General features: G+C 44.4%; 1 protein-coding gene across 2 annotated transcripts in view; it reads left to right on the plus strand.

The window, feature by feature from the left end:
- Nucleotides 1-10723, plus strand: part of LOC140430125 (interleukin-6 receptor subunit beta-like) — a 548481-nt gene extending 537758 nt beyond the window's left edge. For both annotated transcript variants that reach the window (XM_072517643.1, XM_072517640.1), the window contains exon 16: nt 9498-10723. In XM_072517643.1, the coding sequence (XP_072373744.1) occupies nt 9498-9992 (495 nt within the window). In that variant the 3' untranslated portion in view covers nt 9993-10723. The remainder of the gene's footprint in view (nt 1-9497) is intronic.
- The last annotated feature ends 13242 nt before the right edge of the window (nt 10724-23965 follow it).

Here is a 23965-nt window from a genome sequence, read left to right on the forward strand (position 1 = left end):
GGGTCCCAAACAGACAAATTTGCGTGCTTGGATGCAAGGTCTCGGCGAGGAACGGGACGCAACTTTGTTCCCCCCCAGGAGCTCCTCCACCAGCAACCACAGTGATTTGGCCTCCACAGCCTTCTGCGGTAAAGAGTTCCACAGATTCATCACAACGCAATGGGCGAGACCGTTCAGAATAGCTAATCGGCGCACGAAGCGGCGGAACGGAAGGTTTGCCACAACAAAAAAAGACGGACAGACAGGAGCATTTTCCCCTTGGGTCAGGGAGGATCTGGAACTGGAAAGCAACCTTTGCCGAGGCGCTGAGGGAACATCAGCAGGATAACAAGGCAGAGGTCAGAGAAGATATGACGGCCGCAGTGCAGGCAGCAATGGCCAAGGCCCTGGCGGAGGTGCAGCTCGCCCTGGGCAGAGCTGAAGAAATTCCTTCTCATCAGTTTTAAAGGATCGGCCCTTTAGTCTGAGATTGTATCCTCTGGTTCTAGTTTTTCCCACAAGTGGAAACATCCTCTCCACGTCCACTCTATCCAGGCTTCGCAGTTTCCTGTAAGTTTCAATAAGATCCCCCCTCACTCCAACGAGTACAGATACAGAGTCCTCAACCGTTCCTCATACGACAAGTTCTTCATTCTAGGGATCATTCTTGTGAACCTCCTCTGGATCCTTTCCAAGGCCAGCACATTCTTCCTTAGATACGAGGCCCAAAACTGCTCACAATACTCCAAATGGGGTCTGACCATAGCCTTGTTCAGCCTCAGAAGTACATTCCTGCTCTTGTATTCTAGCCCTCTTAAAATGAATGCTAACATTGCATTTGCCTTTTTAACTGCCGACTGAACCTGCACATTAACCTTAAGAGAATTGTGAACAACGACTCCCAAGTCCCTCTGTGCTTCTGATTTCCTAAACAATTCCCCATTTAGAAAATAGTCTATGCCTAAATTCCGCCTTCCAAAGTGCATGGCCTTACACTTTTTCACATTTTATTTAATTTGCCACTTCATTGCCCACTCTCCCAGCTTGTCCAAATCCTTCTGCAGCCCTCTTGCATCCTCAATACTACCTGCCCCTCCACTGTCCCCCTAGTAATGGACTCTTCCACCCTGGCTTCTGACTATCCATTCTGTCCATGCCCCTCATAATCTTGTAGACTTCTCTCAGGTCGCCCCTCAACCTCCGTCGTTGCAGTGAGAACAAACCGAGTTTATTCAACCTCTCCTCATAGGTAATGCCCTCCATACCAGGGAACGTCCTGGTAAATCTTTTCTGTGCCCTCTCCAAAGCCTCCACATCCTCTGGTAGTATGGCGACCAGAATTGAACACTCTTTTCCAAGTGTGGCCTAGCTAAGGTTCTATAAAGCTGCAACATGACTTGTCAATTTTTATACTCAATGCCCCGGCCGATGAAGGCAAGCATGCCCTTTGCCTTCTTGACTATCTTCTCCACCTGTCTTGCCACTTTCAGTGACCTGTGGGCCTGTACACCCAGATCCGGTTTCCTCCCACAGTCCAAAGATGTGCAGGTTAGGTGGGTTGGCCATGATAAATTGCCCTTAGTGTCCAAAATTGCCCTTAGTGTTGGGTGGAGGTGTTGACTTTGGGTAGGGTGCTCTTTCCAAGAGCCGGTGCAGACTCAATGGGCCGAATGGCCTCCTTCTGCACTGTAAATTCAATGATAATCTATGATTAATCTAGGACAAAGGTTCGGCACAACATCGTTTGCTGAAGGGCCTGTTCTGTGCTGTATTTTCTATGTTCTATGTTCTATCCCGCTGCCCATCAATACTCTTAAGGGTTCTGCCATTTACTGTATATTTCCCATCTGTATTAGACATTCTAAAATGCATTACCTCATATTTGTCTGGATTAAATTCTATCTGTCATCTCTCCGCCCAAGTCTCCAACCAATTTATATCCTGCTGTATCCTCTGATAGTCCTCATCACTATCCACAATTCCACCAACCTTTGTGTTGTCCACAAACCTAGTAATCAAACCAGTTACATTTTCCTCCAAATCATTTATATATATTACAAACAGCAAACGTCCCAACACTGATCCCTGAGGATCGCCACTACTGGCAGGAACAGATTTTCTTGTCACTGTAGATTCTGACCACTGTGAGTGAGATCAGGTGATCTCCATGATGACAGGAGGTATAGTAGAATGCATGAAAGCACACTTCAGTCATTACCGTTTTCCAGACATTGTAATGAGTGACCATGGCCCTCAGTTTACAATTGAAGAATTCAACCGCTCCACAAAAGAGTGTGAAATCCAACATTGCAAATTATTTCCACGTTATCCCCAGTGAAATGAAAAGGCTGAGGTGGTATTAAAAATCACCAGGAATCATCAAGAAATTGAGCAAATGTATAGAAGGCAATCCTCGTGCAGAGAAACACACCGACTGAAGGTATGGAAAGTAGTTCAGACCAAAGACTAATGTCACATTACACTCAAAGTCTCTTCAAATGCAGGGCAGTGAGGTAACCAGATAAGGTAAGTGGTTAATCTAATTTTGCTGCTTTTCAGTTAAAAGTGCAGTGTAGATTAGTGTCTGATTGGCTGAAGCTGCCCCCACCCTAATTGCTGAGAGGCAGTTATCTGGCAGTCACCTGAGGCCTGTTAAGGGGCACAAAGGTACACATTGTATTCTTCTCTTTGAAGTTTTAATGTGAGTCATCCTAAAGTCTGTATAAAAGACAGACAGAAAGTGCACATTAGTAAGCATTGCGCAGGTCAAGGAGACACAGCCTGAGTGAGTGAGACACAGACAGAGTGAGAATTTGGTAATTTGGTGCAGTGAGGTAACCAGGAAAGGTAAGTGGTTAATCTAATTTTGCTGTTTTTCAGTTAAAAGTGCAGTGTAGATTAGTGTCTGATTGGCTGAAGCTGCCCCCACCCTAATTGCTGAGAGGCAGTTATCTGGCAGTCACCTGAGGCCTGTTAAGAGGCACAAAGGTACACATTGTATTCTTCTCTTTGAAGTTTTAGTGTGAGTCATCCTAAAGTCTGTATAAAAGACAGACAGAAAGCGCACATTAGTAAGCATTGCGCAGGTCAAGGAGACACAGCCTGAGTGAGTGAGACACAGACAGAGTGAAAATTGGTAATTTGGTGCAGTGAGGTAATTTGGTGAAGAGTAGGAGAAGGTGCTTTTTCCCTACTGTTTTGTTCTCTCTCTTTCTTCGGGCCTAATTTCGGGAGCCATTCAGAGGAGGAGGAGTAGCCTCTGTGAGTATAAAAACCTAACGGTAACTTCCTGTTTTCCAGTTTTTTCCCCCAAAAGTGACGTCAAAGGGAAGCTGTGATCTGATTGGTTGATAGCAAATCTGCCACAAATTTTAAAAAAAACACAGCTAAACTCGTAAACTTAAATTAAACTAATTAATTAATTAGTGATGGCTGGTCAGGTGATGTGCTTGAGCTGCTTGATGTGGGAGCTGGCAGATCCCATTGCGAGCTGCAGCGACCATATCTGCAGTAAGTGTTGGCTGCTCGAAGAGCTCCGGCTCAGAGTTGATGAGCTGGAGTCTGAGCTTCAAACACATCTGAGAGGGGGAGACTTACCTGGACACTGTGTTTCAGGAGGCAGTCACACCTGTCAGAGTAAGTAGTTTAAATCCTGCCAGTGGCCAGGGACAGCAGGGTGTGACTGCAAGTCACAGGGAACCAGCAGTCAGGAACTCAGGGGCCTCAGCCCTTGACGCTGTCCAACAGGTATGAGGCACTTGCTCCCTGTGTGGATGTCGAACAGGGTTGCAGGAAGGATGAGTCAGCTGACCAAGCCACCATGGTTCAGCAGGCCATTCAAGGGGAGGGAGTAAAGAGGCAAGTTGTAGTTGTAGGGGATTCTATTATCAGGGGGATAGATAGTATCCTTTGTGAGCAGGATAAAGAGTCCCGTCTGGTATGTTGCCTGCCCGGTGCTAGGGTGCGGGACATCTCTGACCGGCTTGAAAGGATACTGGAGAGGGAGGGGGAGGATCCAGTTGTTGTGGTCCATGTCGGTACCAACAACATAGGCAAGTCAAGGAAAGAGGACCTGTTTAGAGATTATAAAGAGCTAGGATTCAAATTAAAAAACAGGTCCTCAAGGGTCATAATCTCCGAATTACTGCCCGAGCCACGTGCAAATTGGCATAGGGAGGCAAGAATAAGGGAAGTTAACACATGGCTGAAAGAGTGATGTGGGAAAGAGGGGTTCCTTTTCATGGGACACTGGCATCAGTTTTGGGACAGGGGGGACCGATACCGTTGGGATGGTCTCCACCTGAACCGAGCTGGGACCAGTGTTCTGGCGAAAAGAGTAAATAGGGCGGTCAATAGGACTTTAAACTAAAGATTGGCGGGGAAGGGACAGTCAGGGAACCAAGAGGTGACGTAATCAGTGGGAAGTGTAGCTGCTTAGGAATACGAAAAAGTACAAAAAGACAAAACTCAGGAGAGGTTACGATAGCCCCCATCCCACAAAATATGACACAGTGTATGGAAAGGCTCAGTAAACCAAGGTCCACCACACTAAGAAAACAAAAAGGGACGGTCAATAGAGAATTAAAGGTGCTATATTTAAATGCGCGCAGTGTACGGAAAAAGGTAGATGAGCTTGTGGCCCAGATTGTGACTGGCAGGTATGATGTGGTAGGCATCACAGAGACATAGTTGCAGGGATTCACAACCTATCGAAAAGACAGAGAGGTGGGCAGAGGGTTGCCTTGTTAATTAGGAATGAAATTAAATCAATAGCACTAAACGACATAGGGTCAGATGATGTGGAGTCTGTGTGGGTAGAGTTGAGGAACCACAAAGGCAAAAAAAACATAATGGGAGTTATGTACAGGCCTCCTAACAGTGGTCAGGACCAGGGGCACAAAATGCACCACGAAATAGAAAGTGCATGTCAGAAAGGCAAGGTCACAGTGATCATGGGGGACTTCAATATGCAGGTGGACTGGGTAAATAATGCTGCCAGTGGACCCAAGGAAAGGGAATTCATTGAATGTTTACAGGAGGGCTTTTGGAACAGCTTGTTATGGAGCCCACGAGGGAACAGACCATTCTGGACTTAGTGTTATGTAATGAGCCAGACTTGATTAAAGATCTTAAAGTAAGGGAACACTTAGGAGGCAGTGATCATAATATGGTAGAATTCAATCTCCAATTTGAAAGAAAGAAGGTAGAATCAGATGTAAAGCTGTTACAGTTAAATAAAGGTAACTACAGGGGCTTGAGGGAGGAACTGACGAAAATCGATTGGGAGCAGAGCCTAGTGGGAAAGACAGTAGAACAGCAATGGCAGGAGTTTCTGGGAGTAATTGAGGACACAGTACAGAGGTTCATCCCAAAGAAAAGAAAGGTTATCAGAGGGGGGATTAGGCAGCCATGGCTAATAAAGGAAGTTAGGGAATACATCAAAGCAAAAGAAAAAGCCTATAATGTGGCAAAGAGTAGTGGGAAGTCAGAAGATTGGGAAGGCTACAAAAACAAACAGAGGATAACAAAGAGAGAAATAAGGAAAGAGAGGATTAAATATGAAGGTAGGCTAGCACGTAACATTAGGAATGATAGTAAAAGTTTATTTAAATACATTAAAAACAAACGGGAGGCAAAAGTTGACATTGGGCCGCTCCAAAATGACGCTGGTAATCTAGTGATGGGAGACAAGGAAATAGCTGAGGAACTAAATAAGTACTTTGCGTCAGTCTTCACAGTAGAAGACATGAGTAATATCCCAACAATTCAGGAGAGTCAGGGGGCAGAGTTGAATATGGTAGCCATCACAAAGGAGAAGGTGCTAGAGAAACTAAGAGGTCTAAAAATTGATAAATCTCCGGGCCCAGGTGGACTACATCCTAGAGTTCTAAAGGAGATAGCTGAAGAAATAGTGGAGGCTTTAGTTATGGTCTTTCAAAAGTCACTGGAGTCAGGGAAAGTCTCAGAGGATTGGAAAATCGCTGTTGTAACCCCCCTGTTCAAGAAGGGAACAAGGAAATAGATGTAAAATTATACGCCAATTAGCCTAACCTCGGTTGTTGGCAAGATTCTCCAATCAATTGTTAAGGATGAGATTTCTAAATTTTGGAAGTGCAGGGTCGGATGTCAGCATGGATTTAGTAAGGGGAGGTCGTACCTGACAAATCTGTTAGAGTTCTTTGAAGCGATAACAAATAGGTTAGACCAAGGAGAGCCAATGGATGTTATCTATCTTGACTTCCAAAAGGCTTTTGATAAGGTGCCTCACGGGAGACTGCTAAGTAAAATAAGGGCCCATGGTATTCGAGGCAAGGTTTGACGATTGGCTTGACGATTGGCTGTCAGGCAGAAGGCAGAGAGTTGGGATAAAAGGTTCTTTTTCAGAATGGCAACCGGTGACGAGTGGTGTCCCGCAGGGTTCAGTGTTGGGGCCACAGCTGTTCTCTTTATATATTAACGATCTAGATGACGGGACTGGGGGCATTCTGGCTAAGTTTGCCGATGATACAAAGATAGGTGGAGGGGCAGGTAGTATGGAGGAGGTGGGGAGGCTCCAGAAAGATTTAGACACTTTAGGAGAGTGGTCCAAGAAATGGCTGATGAAATTCAAAGTGTGCAAGTGCGAGGTCTTGCACTTTGGAAAAAAGAATAGAGGCATGGACTATTTTCTAAACGGTGACAAAATTCATAATGCTGAAGTGCAAAGGGACTTGGGAGTCCTAGTCCAGGATTCTCTAAAGGTAAACTTGCAGGTTGAGTCCGTAATTAGGAAAGCAAATGCAATGTTGTCATTCATCTCAAGAGGCTTGGAATATAAAAGCAGGGATGTACTTCTGAAGCTTTATAAAGCATTAGTTAGGCCCCATTTAGAATACTGTGAGCAATTTTAGGCCCCACACCTCAGGAAGGACATACTGACACTGGAGTGGTACCAGCGGAGATTCACACAGATGATCCCAGGAATGGTAGGCCTAACATACGATGAACGTCTGAGGATCCTGGGATTATATTCATTGGAGTTTAGGAGGTTGAGGGGAGATCTAATAGAAACTTACAAGATAATGAATGGCTTAGATAGGGTGGATGTAGGGAAGTTGTTTCCATTAGCAGGGGAGACTAGGACCCGGGGGCACAGCCTTAGAATAAAAGGGAGTCACTTTAGAACAGAGATGAGGAGAAATTTCTTCAGCCAGAGAGTGGTGGGTCTGTGGAATTCATTGCCACAGAGGGCGGTGGAGGCCGGGACGTTGAGTGTCTTTAAGACAGAAGTTGATAAATTCTTGATTTCTCGAGGAATTAAGGGCTATGGAGAGAGCGGGTAAATGGAGTTGAAATCAGCCATGATTGAATGGTGGAGTGGACTTGATGGGCCGAATGGCCTTCCTTCCGCTCCTATGTCTTATGGTCTTATGGTCTAAATAGCAAAATGTTACTGAAACCAGAAGTGGTAATAGGTGTGAATGAAAAATATCAAGGTGTAATGACAGAACACCAAGGCTGAAATTCGTTGGCCGTTTATTGGCGGCGACTTTCTCTGATCCCGGGTTTCCCGGTGGCGTGGGGTTGCTTCAATAGGAAATCACATTTACAGTGACAAGAGCAGAGAATCCTGCCATGACTGAGTGGTGTGCCACCTCCCACTGCCAAGAAACATGCGACTGAGGGGGCCGGAGGATCCAGCCACATATTTCAGCTTGACAAAATTGCCAAACCATACCAGAGCTGAGCATTGGAGAGCCAGTCAGGGCACAAACCAAAAGCACGCTTGGAGTCAATCCATGTGGCAATTTGGCACATGAGTAGAGCAGTTGTCACCTCAATCGTGTGCAAGGTAGTGAACAACCAAATATGCCAGCACAACCTGCAGATATATGCGAACAACTAGCAAAACTGTTCCTTCACTGCAGTCATCCGAACAGGAAAATGCAGTCTCACCAGCTGGACTAAATATAGAACTGACATCAATCACAGAGGTCCATGAATCCCCAACAATGCCAATGGAACATTTCCCTTTGAATGCCTCGACTGGGCCGGCCTCCACCACTCCCAGGCAGTGCATTCCAGACTCAAATCACTCACTGTAATCACTTTAATTCTGTGCCTTCTCGTTCTTGATCTTTTACGAACAGGAATAGTTTTTAGTTTGTCCAGCCCCCTTAAGATTTTGAACATCTCTATCAAATCTTCTCTTAACCTTCATCTCTCCAAGGTGAACAGTCCCAACCTCTCCAATCTATCCTTAAGTTTCTCATTCCTGGAACCATTCTTCTGCACTCTCTCCAATGTGTTCATAGCCTCCCTAAAGTGTGGCACCCAGAACTATAGACTTTAATAACTGCTCACTCCACCTGTCCTGCCATCTTCAGTGATCCATGCACATATTCACTCAGGTCCCTCTGCTCCTGCACCCTTTAATAATTTTACCACTTAGTTTATATTGTCTCTCCTGTTCCTCCATGTACCAAAATACATAATTTCACACTGATCCGCATTGAACTTCATCTATCACCTATCAGCCCACTCCACCAACTTATCCATGTCCTTTAAGCTTTGAAATTGTCCCCTGTACAACAATAATCTAGATCATTAATACATGTATATTGTAAAACAAGATGCCCCTCATAATTTTGTAGACCTCTACCAGGTCGCCCCTCAACCTCCGTTGTTCTAGTGAGAACAAACCGAGTTTATTCAACCTCTCCTCATAGCCTATGCCCTCCATACCAGGCAACATCCTGGTAAATCTCTTCTTCACTCTCTCTAAAGCCTCCACATCCTTCTGGCAGTGTGGCGACCAGAATTGAACACTATACTCCAAGTGTGGCCTAACTAAGGTTCTATACAGCTGCAACATGACTTGCCAATTCTTATACTCAATGCCCCGGCCAATGAAGGCAAGCATGCCGTATGCTTTCTTGACTACCTTCTCCACCTGTGTTGCCCCTTTCAATGACCTGTAGACCTGTACACCTAGATCTCTCTAACTGTCAATACCCTTGAGGGTTCTACCATTCACTGTGTATTCCCTACCTGTATTAGACCTTCCAAAATGCATTACCTCACATTTGTCCGGATTAAACTCCATCTGCCATCTCTCCGCCCAAGTCTCCAAACGATCTAAATCCTGCTGTATCCTCTGACAGCCCCCATTGCTATTCGCAATTCCACCAACCTTTATCCACCGATTATTAGTTTGAGGTAGGTTATGATTTCAGTTAAAATCTTGGGTTTAGATTCAAGCTCAAAATAGGATTTCGGCATTAGAGACAATACTGAGAGTTCAGTTTACAATTAGAGTTGTAAATAGAGTTAAGATTAGGATTGAATGTGGGCTAAAATTCTAAATTGAAAACACTCATCATTCAATAAAAATGGGAGTAGTCTATTTAATGTTTGGCACCGTTTTTTTTTAGTAGAAATCAAATATATGTATATAATTGATTTTGAGTTCATAGAGTGTTTATGTATAGTTGATGTTTATTCAGAGTGAGGTAACTTGAGATGTTTGTTTTATTAAGGATTGGAATTGTTCGGAAGGGACTCCTGACTGCATCGTCTCCTCTTTTACGTTTCTTCAGAATGACACGAGACAGAACACTGGTTATGCAGTAAAATCAAGCCATTTGATAGAAGGTGAAATGAGTATGAGCATTAATGGCAAGACCCCCAACAGTGGAGATACTCTGCACTGTTTGTCAGAGGGCTATTCTTGTGATGTTTACACACCATACCACAATCTTTCTGGGCTGGCTCAATATGCCACTGTGCTCCACTCTAAAGACCAGAAAGTTCCACCCACACTCTTTCTCAGATCAGAATCCAATCAGCCAGTTTTGCATGAATTAAATCCAAGTCCCAGACCATATGAGAATCCTTGGTTCACAATGCCTGCTCTAAATGACAGTGAACTATCTCAGGATATTTCATTGTCAGACCTTATAGGTGGAGAGGAGGAGATATGGAAAACCTTTCCACTTTTATGGGGACTAGTGTCTGAAAACAAATGTGATTAAAGGGTGACAACAGCTGTGATTCGTTGGTGACTAATAATGGTGCACTGATGCTACAAATATACCAAGATTCTAGACCTATAACAAGACCACTCAGCCCATCATGTCTCCGTTATTCTCTGTAAGAGCAACTCGCTAAGTCCCACTCCCCTGCCATTTTCCTGCAGCCCTCCAATTATTTCTCTTTGTATAATCATCCAATTTCAATTTGAAAGCCAAGTTGAATCTGTCTCCTCCACACTTTCGGGCAGAGCATTCCAGATCCTAACAACTCACTGCACAAGAAACATTTTTCCTAATGTTACTTCAAGTTCTTTTGCCAATCATTTGAAATCTGTCTTCTCTGCTTCTCAACTTTTACACCAATGGAAACAGTTTCTCCCAATCTACTCTGTCCAAACCCCTAATCATTTTGAATGCCTCCGTAAAAAGTCTTCTCAAGGTTCCTTTCTCTAAAGAGAACAGCTTTAGATTTGTCAGTCTATTCAAGTAATTGGAATCTTGCTTCCCTGGAGCCATTTCCAAGCATCTGCATCCTCACGAATGCCTGACCACATTTAAACACAAATGCCAAATGAGGCCGCTTAACCTATCCTACCAAGGTGGTATTATGCATATATTCCCCCAGGTCCCTCTGTTCCAGCTCCCCCGTTAGAATTGCACCCCTTATATTATATTGCCTTTCCTCTCTAATTCTATTGTCTTGGAAATTATAATAAAGACAAATTCTTCGAGATTCGATTTAAGGAAATTTATTTACACAAATATTTGTGGAGAGGGGACTGGCCTGGCTTCATCGCCATTGCACAGCACTCACAGCACTTGAAAACCATTATATTTATAGTGTGAAATAAAACACTTTGAAGAGATAAACCTTGGGAATAAACGTAAGCGGAAATATGAATGTTTTGCCCTTGGTTTAAAAACAATTCTCGAGTACGCATTTTGTTGCCCTCCAGAAGAATAACTTCTTATCATAATAAGGCCGAGTCCAAAATATTAAGCAGTATTTTATTTACGTTGCCTGACCTACTTATTTTCGTTCAAAAGCAGTGTTAAACTATAGTCAAGAATTTCCCAGCATGCTTCTAAGTGGGTAACTCGTTAATATCCCTTCCACAGTTCCCTCCATTGAGAAGGGTGGTTTATAATGTAAGGGGAACGGACATATGACAGTTCCCTGTATGTTATGAGGCTAGTACCAAGGAGGCAATGCAGCTAGGCTGTTCCCATGTTTGTACAATACTCTGTGCACCATTTAAGCAGCAACGATACGACAATTAAGATTATAATGGTGATTATAATTCAGAACACAATCTTCTGTCCTAACGATCCAAACCACCCAAAGCCAAAGTCACATCCTTCATTTTCATGTAATCTTGTTACCTCTCTGTGAATGTGATCCACCAGATTATCAATTTTCTCTGAGTTATCTCTGTGCAACAGTCACTTCCAATCAGGGCATAAGTACCTCCCTTTTCAGCTAACAAGAAATCAAGGGTCATTCTATTCTGCAGGGCAACTGCTATAAGAGCAACCATCTCAGTTTCTATTTGGTTAACACCTTCTGCAGTATCATTAGCTACCTGCTCAAGGATATCTTGTAGTTCACGTTGTTCGTGTGCATTAGTGGATATTCCTAATGGTGGTATCGTTATTCCCAGCATTTGTGCCCATGTCATGATACTTTGTGTCATCCTGTGATGGGGATGGTCCTGCAATTGCTGAATGTGATGCACATAAGGGACTTTGTATCCCAAATAGCAGGAGCCTTCACAATTTTTTGGTAACCTTATGGCCACAGATAAAATATGTGTTGTTATTTGTGGTCAGGTTTCCTTTTCTATCAGTCATCATTATTTGAATAGGATCCCCGTCCCAGGAGCCTCCACGAGTTCGATTTTCAACTTCTGACCAATCAAAGATGAATAATCCTTTAGCTGTAAGGTGGAACATGTGGGGCTTGCCAATTCAAGAGCTGATCACACTGACTGAGGGGGGTCCCATTTATTTTATGTTTCTTAAAGCATATACTTCCTTTTCGGACTCCAGTATAATTGGGAAGGATCAAACAGGTCGGCATTAAACCTAGGCCACCACCATTCCTCAAACCTATTCATATCGTATCAAGCTGATCTCCAATCTAACATATTCTGTGTATCTTCACTACGTCCTGTACTATTTTGTCTTGGACCCATTCTGCTATCTCGTTACTGGTGAATGGGATAGATCGCCGAGGAATGTCCTCCCCCGAGCATCTGGGTATTTGTGTACAAACCCAACAACTGGATTTATTTACCCTCTCTGCATACGAGTGAGATATGTATATTAAGGTGTTAGTATGCAATTCACCTCCTACATGATGTTTGATTAATATGACAATACATAAGAACAGTCGCGCCGTCATTCTCTTCAGATCAGCATTTCGCTCGTACTCTCAAAGTTCCGTATGTTGTAGTTTACACCGAGTTGCGTGGATCTAATCTGCCGTTTCTTTTGCTTTAATGGCTGTTAGGGTTGTTGGTAGGCTCTTGCTCGGCTCCTTTCCACCAAGGAGAAAAATAATCTTTGTTTAATGCTTTCACACATACTTGATCTCCAGGTTTAAAGGGGTGTGTATTTCCCTCTTTTGGTTGCATCTGAGCCTGTCGCAACTTTTCATGTATTTTTTCCAGCGGTTTCACACATGGCCTGGGCATATTTTAGTGATGCCTCATCTGCCCATATTAAGGCTACTGCCGCTGGGGTCATTGGGGTTTAGTTCCAGTTGTCAAGGGACGTTCCATTAATATCTCATACGGGGTTAAACCCGTATTACGATTTACCTGATTTCTCAGGGCAGACATTACAATGGGTATGGCATCTGGCCATAGCAGCCCATTTTGTTGACACACTTTTGTAACTGCAGTTTTAATTATTCCATTGCCCTTTCCACCATTCCTGAGGATTGCGGCTGATACGGGATATGCAATTTCCAATCAAATCCCATGGCTTTGGTCAATTTGCTAGTGAAATGAGTTCCCCTGTCACTGTTAATACCCATTGGTATCCCAAACCTAGGTATTATTTCCTTTCACAGAATATTTACCACTGCTCTAGCATCATCTCTTTTGGTTGGAAAAACCTCTACCCACCGTGAAAACATGTCCACTATCACCAGCATGTATTTGAATCCTTTAGCCAGCGGTATGTGTGCAAAATCTATCTGCAAATTTTCCAAAGGCATTTCGGGTTGTGGTAAATGATCAAAGACAGCGGGTGTGTTTTTTTTACCCCGATTATTCCTCTGACAAACCATACATGTGCGGGCTACTTTTTCAATTGTTACCGTAATATCTGGAGCATTCAATTGTTGACATAGGGCAGGTGTCATCCCTCCTTTGCACACATGAGCCTGCCCATGGGCAAGGCGACATAGTGGCAAGAACTTCTGGGGCATACTACTTGGGTATCTGGGTGGATCCAGATTTGATGATTGTCTTGATAGCAACCTGCTTTTAGCCAAGAGCGATGCTCCTGTAGGGAGGCTTGCTCCTGTACCTGTTTTAACTTTGGCTCTGTTATGGTGGACAGAAGTTCAACTGCAGCCGCTTTCAGTTGTGGCTGCTGTTTGAAAGCCACTTCCTTTGCTATTTTATCAGCAAATCTATTGCCGCATGACTCCATCGTCTGTAGTATGCGTTTCACACTTTAAAACGGCTATCTTGCTCGGCAGCTGATCAGCATCTGATAAATTTAAAACCAATTCAGCATGTTTAATAGGTTGGCCGGAGGAAGTTAGGAATCCCCAGTTTTTCCGAAATTGGCCAAAATCATGTACCACCCCAAAAGCGTATTGAGAATCAGTATAAATATTGACTGTTTTATTTTTAGGCAGAATACATGCTTTAGTGAGGGCAAACTATTCGGCCGCTTGAGCAGACGTTCCCGAAGGCAGAGCAAAAGCTTCCACTATCTCGAATGGAGTTATTATTGCATAGCCGGCCAGGAGGGTCAGATCATTTGGTCGGTTTGTTGACCCGTTGGTGAAAAAGATGATGTCTGGATTTTCTAGTGGGTGACTCAATAAATCGGGTCGAGGGGCTTCAACCAATTGTAAACTGTCATGATTATACAGATGTTCTGCTTCCGAGGGCGCAGCAAGAGTGTAGCAGGGTGCTGCTTGTAGGTAAAGTTGGTTTTAGTTTGTCCATTGAGACTGTCTCTGCCAGATGTGATAATAACAAAAGGATATTGTGTTGACAAACTAGCCCTCCTTCTGATTGAGGGAATGTTGAGCAGGTTTGGTGGAAAATCTTGCAAGAGGCCCAGGTGCAGGTTATGGGGATTGGCCATGCTAAATTTCACCTACTATCCCTGCAACCTCGCGCATTGATCATGGCCAATCCACCTAACCCACACACATTTGGACTGCGGGAGAAAACTGGAGCACCCAGAGAAAACCCACGCAGACACAGGGAGATTGTGCAACACCAGACAGACAGTCACCCAAGGTCGGAATTGAACCCAGGCTCCTGATGCTATGAGGTAGCAGTGCTCAGTATTCTTCGATTCATCTAATCTGGTCTCGTTAGCTGATCAACCTTGCTACAGCACATACCTCTTGATCAATTTTTATCCCATCAAATGTCACAACTACTTCCTCTTTCATTAGGATTTTGGCATCATCTTCCTTGTTAAGGACAGATACAAATTACTAATTTTAACCATGTTTCCATACATTGATTCCTGTTTTAGTTCTTTATCGTTCCTACCACTTCTATAAACATAAAAGTAGTAAAAGATCAGTATTGGAAGACTTTGGATAACCTTTTATAGCCTCTTCTCTTATATTCTCTCTTTACGTCTCTTATTTATTTTTCCACTTCCTCTCTGAACATCCTGTATTTAGCCTGACTCTCACTTGTATTATCAACTTGACATCTATCATGTGCACACCTTTTCAGCTTCATCTGAAGCACTATGTTGACAGTTAATGAGCCCTGTGTGTCTTCATCTATCCAAATAAAGACAGTCTATTTTTGAATTTTGAGTTTTACCTGCCTTTCTCATTCCAATTTAGCGAGCCCAGATTCAAAGAATAAAGAACAATACAGCACAGGAGCAGGCCCTTCGATCCTCCAAGCCTGTACTGGTCATGGTACCACTCTTGGCCAAAACCCTCAGCATTTCCAAGTACAGTATCCCTCTATACCCATCCTATCCGTGTATTTGTTGAGATGCCTTTTGAATGCCATTAATGTATCTTCTTCCACAACCTCCCCTGGCAACATGTTCCAGGCACTCATCACCCTCTGAGTAGAAAACCTGCCTCGCACATCTCTAAACTTTGCCCCATGGACCTTAAACCTATGCCCCTCGTGACTGACCTCTCCACCCTGGGAAAGAGTGCCTGCCCATCCACTCTATCCATACCTCTCATAATCTTGTAGATTGCCAGTTTTTATACTCAATGCCCCGTCCAATGCAGGCAAGCATTCCCTATGCTTTCTTGACTACCTTGTCCACTTGTATTGTCACTTTCAATTCTGGACCTGCACACCCAGATCTCTCTGACTTTCTGTATTCCTAAGAGTTTTGCCATTTTCGGTATATTTCCCCTTTATGTTAAACCTACCAAAATGCATTAGAAACTTCTCCCACAAGTCCCGAAAGACATGCTGTGAGGTGAATTGGACATTCTGAATTCTCCCTCTGTGTACCTGAACAGGCGCCAGAATGTGGCGACTAGGAGCTTTTCACAGTAACTTCATTGCAGTGTTAATGTAAGCCTATTTGTGTGACAATAAAGGTTATTTATTTATTTTATTTTATATTTCGCCTCTATGTTAGACTTACCAAAATGCATTACCTCGCATTTGTGTTACATTACCTCATACATGGGTATTTCTCTGGTTGGCAATCAGTCGCGAGTGGTGTCCCTCAGGGGTCAGTGTTGGGCCCACAATTGTTCACAATTTACATTGATGATTTGGAGTTGGAGACCAAGTACAATGTGTCCAAGTTTGCAGACCACACTAAAATGAGTGGTAAAGCAAAAAGTGCAGAGGATACTGAAAGTCTGCAGAGGGATTTGGATAGGTTAAGTGAATGGACTACGGTCTGGCAGATGGAATACAATGTTGACAAATGTAAGGTTATCCATTTTGGTAGGAATAACAGCAAAAAGGATTATTATTGAAATGATAAAATATTAAAACATGCTGCTGTGCAGAGGGTGTCCTAGTGCATGAGTTGCAAAAAGTTGGTTTACAGGTGCAACAGGTGATTGAGAAGGCGCATGGAGTTTTGTCCTTCATTGCTAGAGGGATGGAATTTTAGACTAGGAGGTTATGCTGCAATTGTATAGGGTGCTAGTGAGGCCACACCTGGAGTATTATGTTCAGGTTTGGTCTCCTTACCTGAGAAAGGATGTACTGGCGCTGGAGGGTGTGCAGAGGAGATTCACTAGGTTAATCCCAGAGTTGAGGCGGTTGGATTACGAGGAGAGGTTGAGTAGACTGGGACTGTACTCGTTGGAATTTAGAAGGATGCAAGGGGATCTTACAGAAACATATAAAATTATGAAGGGAATAGATAGGATAGATCACCACTGGCAGGTGAAAGCAGAACTGGGGGGCATAGCCTCTTAATAAGGGGAAGTAGATTTAGGACTGAGTTTAGGAGGAACTTCTTCACCCAAAGAGTTGTTAATCTATGGAATTCCTTGCCCAGTGAAGCAGTTGAGGCTCCTTCATTAAATGTTTTCAAGATAAAGATAGATAATTTTTTGAAGAATAAAGGAGTAAAGGGTACTCGGGTGGGAAAGTGGAGCTGAATCCAAAAAAGATCAGCCATGATCTCATTGAATGGCGGAGCAGGCTCGAAGAACCAGATGGCCTACCCCTGCTCCTAGTTCTTATGTTCTTATTTGTCTGGATTAAACTTCATTTGCCATTTCTCTGCCCAACTCTCCAACCTATCTATGTCCTGCTGTATCCTCTGACAATCCTCAACACTATCTGCCATTCCACCAACCTTGGTGTCATCCGCGAACTTACTAATCAGACCAGCTGCATTTCCCTCCAAATCGTGTATGTATACCAGTGTTTTTCAAACTTTTTTTCCGGGGACCCATTTTTACCAACTGGCCAACTTTTGGGACCCAACTCGGCCGACATTCACGACCCACTCCGGCCGACCTTTGCGTCCCACGCTTGCCAACCTTTGTGGCCCACGCCGGCCGGCCTTTGCGACCCACGCAGGCTGACCTGCGTGACGCACCATCTTCTCTTACCTCGTTTGTTGCTGACGAAAATGGAGGAAATGGTTTTGGGTCTCATTGGCCCCAATGGTCCCTTTGTCCGTTTGGTCCCTTTGGCCCCCCGAACTTGGAAAAAAAAAGGCTGCAACCGTATAAAGAAACTGTTTTGCGCTTGTGCACCGATGATCGGGCACGCATGCGCAGTGCGTCCAAATTTATTTTATGTGCTCATGGCCATTTTGAAGGGCGCTTGCAGCCGGCATAGTTAAAAGCCGGCTGCTGCACTGTTGCGCGCGGATTTGCCCGATCGGGAGCGCCACGACGGACGGCTCCGTGACCCTCCCAACACCCGCTCGTGACCCACCCGCAGGTCGCGCCCCCAAGTTTGACAATGCCTGATGCATTGTCAACAAACAACAGAGGCCCCAGCACAGATCCCTGTGGAACACCACTAGTCAGAACCTTCCATTCAGAAAAATTGATGATTTTCTGCATTTCCTACTAGCTATAGTGCCTGATGACTATGGGCTTCTTTGAGGGGGAGAACTGAGTGGTGGTGACTTAACCTGAGGATTACCACACCTCAGACGAGGGACAAAGTAGAGAGGGCAGGACCCTTCATGAATAACCTCAGCTGATATGGGAATTGAACCTGCATTGCTGGCCTATGGTCTGTATCACAAACCAAGTGAGCTAAACCGGCCCCCCATTCTTACCCCATTGAAATTGGTCTTCCCCAATTAATTAATTTTATACTGGATTGCTCTTCGTTCATTTCCAAAGTCAATGATCGCCGTCACCTAAACGTGTCCCTGCTAAAACTTGATCCACGTGTCCAACCTAATTTTGCAGAACCTGATTCAGAAATGCCTCGTTTCTTCATAGATTCATAGAATTTCTACATCTCAGGGGGTTTACAGGAATGTTGCCAGGGCTAGAAAAGTGTAGCTATGAGGAGAGATTAGATAGGTTAGGGTTATTTTCCTTGGAACAAAGAAGGCTGAGGGGTGACTTAATTAAGGTGTACAAAATTATGAGGGGAACAATAGAGTGGACAGGATAAAATTGTTTCCCTTGGTGGAGAATTGTAGAACCAGGTGACATAGCTTGAAGGTAAGGGGCAGAAGGGACATGAGGAAAAACCTTTTTACGCAGAGGGTAGCGGGAGTCTGGAATTCACTGCCCGAGTGAACCCTAAACTCTTTTTAAAAGTACCTGGATCTGCACCTTAACTGCTGTAAGTTACAGGGCTATAGACCAGGTGGAGGAAGATGGGAATAGAAAGGGTACCTGGTTGTCCTCAGGCTGGCATAGACAAGATGTGCCAAATGGCCTCCTGTGCTGAACATTTCAAAGATTCTATGATAAGGTGACCATGTGCTGCGCCTCTGAAGGAGCGATTCCCCTGATGCCACACCCATAACTTCGCCACAAAACCCTGCACATTTTCCCTGTTCAGATAATGATCCAATTCCCTTTCGCTAGCCTCAGGTGGACCCTGTCACCAACACACTGTCAGGCAGAGCATTCCAGATTACAACCACACACTGAATGCAAATGTTTTTTCTCCATGTGTCACTGCTTCTTTTTGCCAATTACCATAAATCAAGGATCATAGAACTTACAGTGCAAAAGGAGGCCATTCGGCCCATCGAGTCTGCACTGGCCCTTGGAAAGAACACCCTACTTAATCCCACACCACCATCCTATCCCGTAACTCAGTAACCTTTTGGACACTAAGGGGCAATTTAGCACAGCTAATCTACCTAACCTGCACATCTTTGGACTGTGCGAGGAAGACAGAGGAAACCCACGCAGACACAAGGAGAAAGTGCAGACTCCACACAGATAGTCACCCGAGGTCGGAATTGAACCCGGGTCCCTTGCACTGTGAGGCAGCAGTGTAAACCACTGTGCCACTTAAATCTATGCCTGATCATTCTCTTACTTATACCTACTCTGCCCTCATGATTTTGAGTACCTCCATCAAATTTATTTTCAATCTTTCTCTTCAAAGACACCAGTCCCAACCTGACTGATCATTCTAACAACTACAGTTCTTCATCCCTCATTCATTCTCGTAAATCCTTTCTGCAACCTCACGTCCTTCTGAAGGTGCAGTGGCCAAAACTGCAGGGAAAACACCAGTTGAAGCCAAACCACTGGTTTCACAGAATCACAGACTAGAGAAGAGGCCTTTCTACTCATCAAAACTGCACCAGCAAAAGAACTACTCTAATCTGCAATAATCCCAATTCACAGCACTTAGCCCACAGCCTTGAATGTTATGACATTTTCATGTTCTCATCCAAGTTCTTTTTAAAGATTGTGAGGTTTCCTGCCTCAACTACCCGCAGTGTCAGTGCATTCCAGACTCCCACTGTCATCTGGGTGAAAAGCATTTTCCTTAAATCTCCTCTTAACCTCCTGCCTTTCACCTTAAAGTTATGCCCCCTTGTTACTGACCCTTCAACAGTTGCTTTCTATCCACCCTGTTGATGCCTCTCATAATCAGATCTCCTCTCAGCCTTCTCTGCTTCAAAGGAAACTACCCAATTGGGTACCCTACATTTTTTTTTTTAAAAGTAAAATACTACATCCCAGACACCATCCTGGTGAATCTCCTCCGCACCTTTTCCAGTGTAATCACATCCTTCCTATAGTGAGGTGACCAGAATTGCACACAGTACTTCAACTGCGGCTGCGGCCTAACCAAAGTCCTAACAAGTTAGTTAGGAAGGACCTAAAGAGAGAGCTAAGAAGAGCCAGGAGGAGACATGAGAAGTCTTTGGCAGGTAGGATCAAGGATAACCCTGAAGCTTTCTATAGATACGTCAGGAATAAAAGAATGACTAGGGTAAGTGTAGGGCCAGTCAAGGACAATAGTGGGAAGTTGTGCGTGGAGTCCGAGGAGATAGGAGAGGTGCTAAATGAATATTTTTCATCAGTTTTCACACAGGAAAAAGACAATATTGTCAAGGAGAATACTGAAATACAGGCTACTAAACTAGAAGGGCTTGAGATTCATAAGGAGGAGGTGTTAGCAATTCTGGAAAGTGTGAAAATAGATAAGTCCCCTGGCCCGGTTGGGATTGATCCTAGGATTATCTGGGAAGCTGGGGAGGAGATTGCTGAGCCTTTGGCTTTGATCTTTAAGTCATCTTTGTCTACAGGAATAGTGCCAGAAGACTGAAGGATAGCAAATGTTGTCCCCTTGTTCAAGAAGGGGAGTAGAGACAACCCCGGTAACTATAGACCAGTGAGCCTTACTTCTGTTGTGGGCAAAGTCTTGGGAAGGTTTATAAGAGATAGGATGGATAATCATCTGGAAAGGAATAATTTGATTAGAGATAGTCAACACGGTTTTGTGAAGGGTTGGTCGTGCCTCACAAACCTTATTGAGTTATTTGAGAAGGTGACCAAGCAAGTGGATGAGGGTAAAGCAGTTGATGTGGTGTATATGGATTTCAGTAAAGCATTTGATAAGGTTTCCCAAGGTAGGCTATTGCAGAAAATACAGAGGCATGGGATTCAGGGTGATTTAGCAGTTTGGATCAGAAATTGGCTAGCTGGAAGAAGACAAAGGGTGGTGGTTGATAGGAAGTGTTCAGACTGGAGTCCAGTTACTAGTGGTGCACCACAAGGATCTGTTTTGGGGCCACTGCTGTTTGTCATTTTTATAAATGACCTGGAGGAGGGCATAAAAGGATGGGTGAGTAAATTTGCAGATGACACTAAAATCGGTGGAGTTGTGGACAGTGCGGAAGGATGCTATAAGTTACAGAGGGACATAGATAAGCTGCAGAGCTGGGCTCAGAGGTGGCAAATGGAGTTTAATGCAGAAAAGTGTGAGGTGATTCATTTTGGAAGGAATAACAGGAAGACAGAGTACTGGGCTAATGGTAAGATTCTTGGTAGTGTGGATGAGCAGAGAGATCTTGGTGTCCATGTACATAGATCCCTGAAAGTTGCCACCCAGGTTGAGAGGGTTGTTAAGAAGGCGTACGGTGTGTTAGCTTTTATTGGTAGAGGGATTGCATTTCGGAGCCATGAGGTCATTTTGCAGCTGTACAAAACTCTGGTGCGGCCGCATTTGGAGTATTGCGTGCAATTCTGGTCACCGCATTATAGGAAGGATGTGGAAGCATTGGAAAGGTTGCAGAGGAGATTTACCAGAATGTTGCCTGGTATGGAGGGAAGATCTTATGAGGGAAGGCTGAGGGACTTGAGGCTGTTTTCGTTAGAGAGAAGAAGGTTAAGAGGTGACTTAATTGAGGCATACACGATGATCAGAGGATTGGATAGGGTGGACAGTGAGAGCCTTTTTCCTCGGATGGTGATGTCTAGCACGAGGGGACATATCTTTAAATTGAGGGGAGATAGCTATAGGACAGATGTCAGAGGTAAGTTCTCTACTCAGAGAGTGGTAAGGGCGTGGGATGCCCTGCCTGCAACAGTAGTGGACTCGCCAACACTAAGGGCATTCAAATGGTCATTGGATAGACATATGGACGATAAGTGAATAGTGTAGATGGGCTTTAGAGTGGTTTCACAGGTCGGTGCAACATCGAGGGCCGAAGGGCCTGTACTGTGCTGTAATGTTCTATGTTCTATGTCCTGTACATAACCTTCCTGCTCTTATTGTCTGTGCCATGACTGATAAAGGCAAGTGTCCCTTATGCTTTCTTAACTATCCTATCAACCTGTCTTGCTGCCCTCAGGGATCTGTGGACAAGCACTCCAAGATCCCTCTGTTCCTCTGAGCTTCGTAGTGTCCTGCCATTCATTGGGTACTCCCTTCCTGTGTTACTCCTTCACCGCACATTTTTCAGGGTTCAATTGGATCTGCCACTGATCTGCTCATCTGGCGAATCTATCTATATCGTCCTGTAACCTTCTTCACTGTCAACCACCTGGCCAATCTTAGTGTCATCTGTAAACTTACTTATCATCTCTCCCCCGCACCACCACCATCACATTTTCTTCTGTATTCTTTATATATATTACCAACAATAAGAGATGCAGCACTGAACCCTGTGGTACACCACTGGATACCAGCCTCTAGTCACACAAATAGCATTCTGCCACCACCCTCTGTCTCCTATCACAAAGTCAATTTTGGATCCAACTTGCCACATTGCCCTGGTTCCCATGTGTTTTTACCTTCTTTATCAGTTTCTCATGTGGGACCTTGTCAAAGGTTTTACTGAAATCCATGTAAACTACATAATCTGCACTCCCCTCATCTACATACCTGGTCACCACCTCAAAAGATTCAATCATATTTTTAGGCATGACCTCCCTTTGACAAAGCCAAGCTGACTGTCCCAAATCAAATCTTGCCTCTCCAAGTGGAGAATTATTCTATCCTTCAGAAATGTCTCCAATAGTTTCCCTACCAGTGATGTGATAAACACTGGTCTGTAATCCCCTGGGTTATCTCTACCACCCTCCTTGAAGAGTGGAACCACATTTCCCATCCTCCAATCCTCTGGTATCTCCGCTGTGGCCAGGCAGGAATTAAAATGTTGAATCAAAGCCCCTGTAATTTCCTCCCTTGCATCCCATAGCAGCCTGGGATTCAACTCATCTGGACAAGGGGATTTGTCTGTTTTTAAGCCTACCAAAACCTCCAATACCTCCTCACTCACTATATCAAACTGCTCAAGAACCTCTGTCTGAATTCTGCACCCACGTCCTCCTTTTCCAAAGTGAATACAGATGTGAAGTACTTGTTTAACACCCTATACCAATGTCATCCGGCTCAACTAACAGATGACCGCCTTGGTCCCGAGGTATCCACGTTTGATAAGGTTCCCCACGGTAGGCTATTGCAGAAAATACGGAGGCTGGGGATTGAGGGTGATTTAGAGATGTGGATCAGAAATTGGCTAGCTGAAAGAAGACAGAGGGTGGTGGTTGATGGGAAATGTTCAGAATGGAGTACAGTCACAAGTGGAGTACCACAAGGATCTGTTCTGGGGCCGTTGCTGTTTGTCATTTTTATCAATGCGCAGAAGGGTGGGTGAGTAAATTTGCAGACGATACTAAAGTCGGTGGTGTTGTCGATAGTGTGGAAGGATGTAGCAGGTTACAGAGGGATATAGATAAGCTGCAGAGCTGGGCTGAGAGGTGGCAAATGGAGTTTAATGTAGAGAAGTGTGAGGTGATTCACTTTGGAAGGAATAACAGGAATGCGGAATATTTGGCTAATGGTAAAGTTCTTGAAAGTGTGGATGAGCAGAGGGATCTAGGTGTCCATGTACATAGATCCCTGAAAGTTGCCACCCAGGTTGATAGGGTTGTGAAGAAGGCCTATGGAGTGTTGGCCTTTATTGGTAGAGGGATTGAGTTCCGGAGTCGGGAGGTCATGTTGCAGCTGTACAGAACTCTGGTACGGCCGCATTTGGAGTATTGCGTACAGTTCTGGTCACCGCATTACAGGAAGACTTTGGAGCGGGTGCAGAGGAGATTTACCAGGACGTTGCCTGGTATGGAGGGAAAATCTTATGAGGAAAGGCTGATGGACTTGAGGTTGTTTTCGTTGGAGAGAAGAAGGTTAAGATTAAAGAGGCATACAAAATGATCAGGGGGTTGGATAGGGTGGACAGTGAGAGCCTTCTCCCGCGGATGGAAATGGCTGGCACGAGGGGACATAACTTTAAACTGAGAACAAAGAACAAAGAACAAAGAAATGTACAGCACAGGAACAGGCCCTTCGGCCCTCCAAGCC

This window comes from Scyliorhinus torazame, chromosome 1, assembly GCF_047496885.1.
Source record: "Scyliorhinus torazame isolate Kashiwa2021f chromosome 1, sScyTor2.1, whole genome shotgun sequence".
In the NCBI taxonomy this organism is placed as follows: domain Eukaryota; kingdom Metazoa; phylum Chordata; class Chondrichthyes; order Carcharhiniformes; family Scyliorhinidae; genus Scyliorhinus; species Scyliorhinus torazame.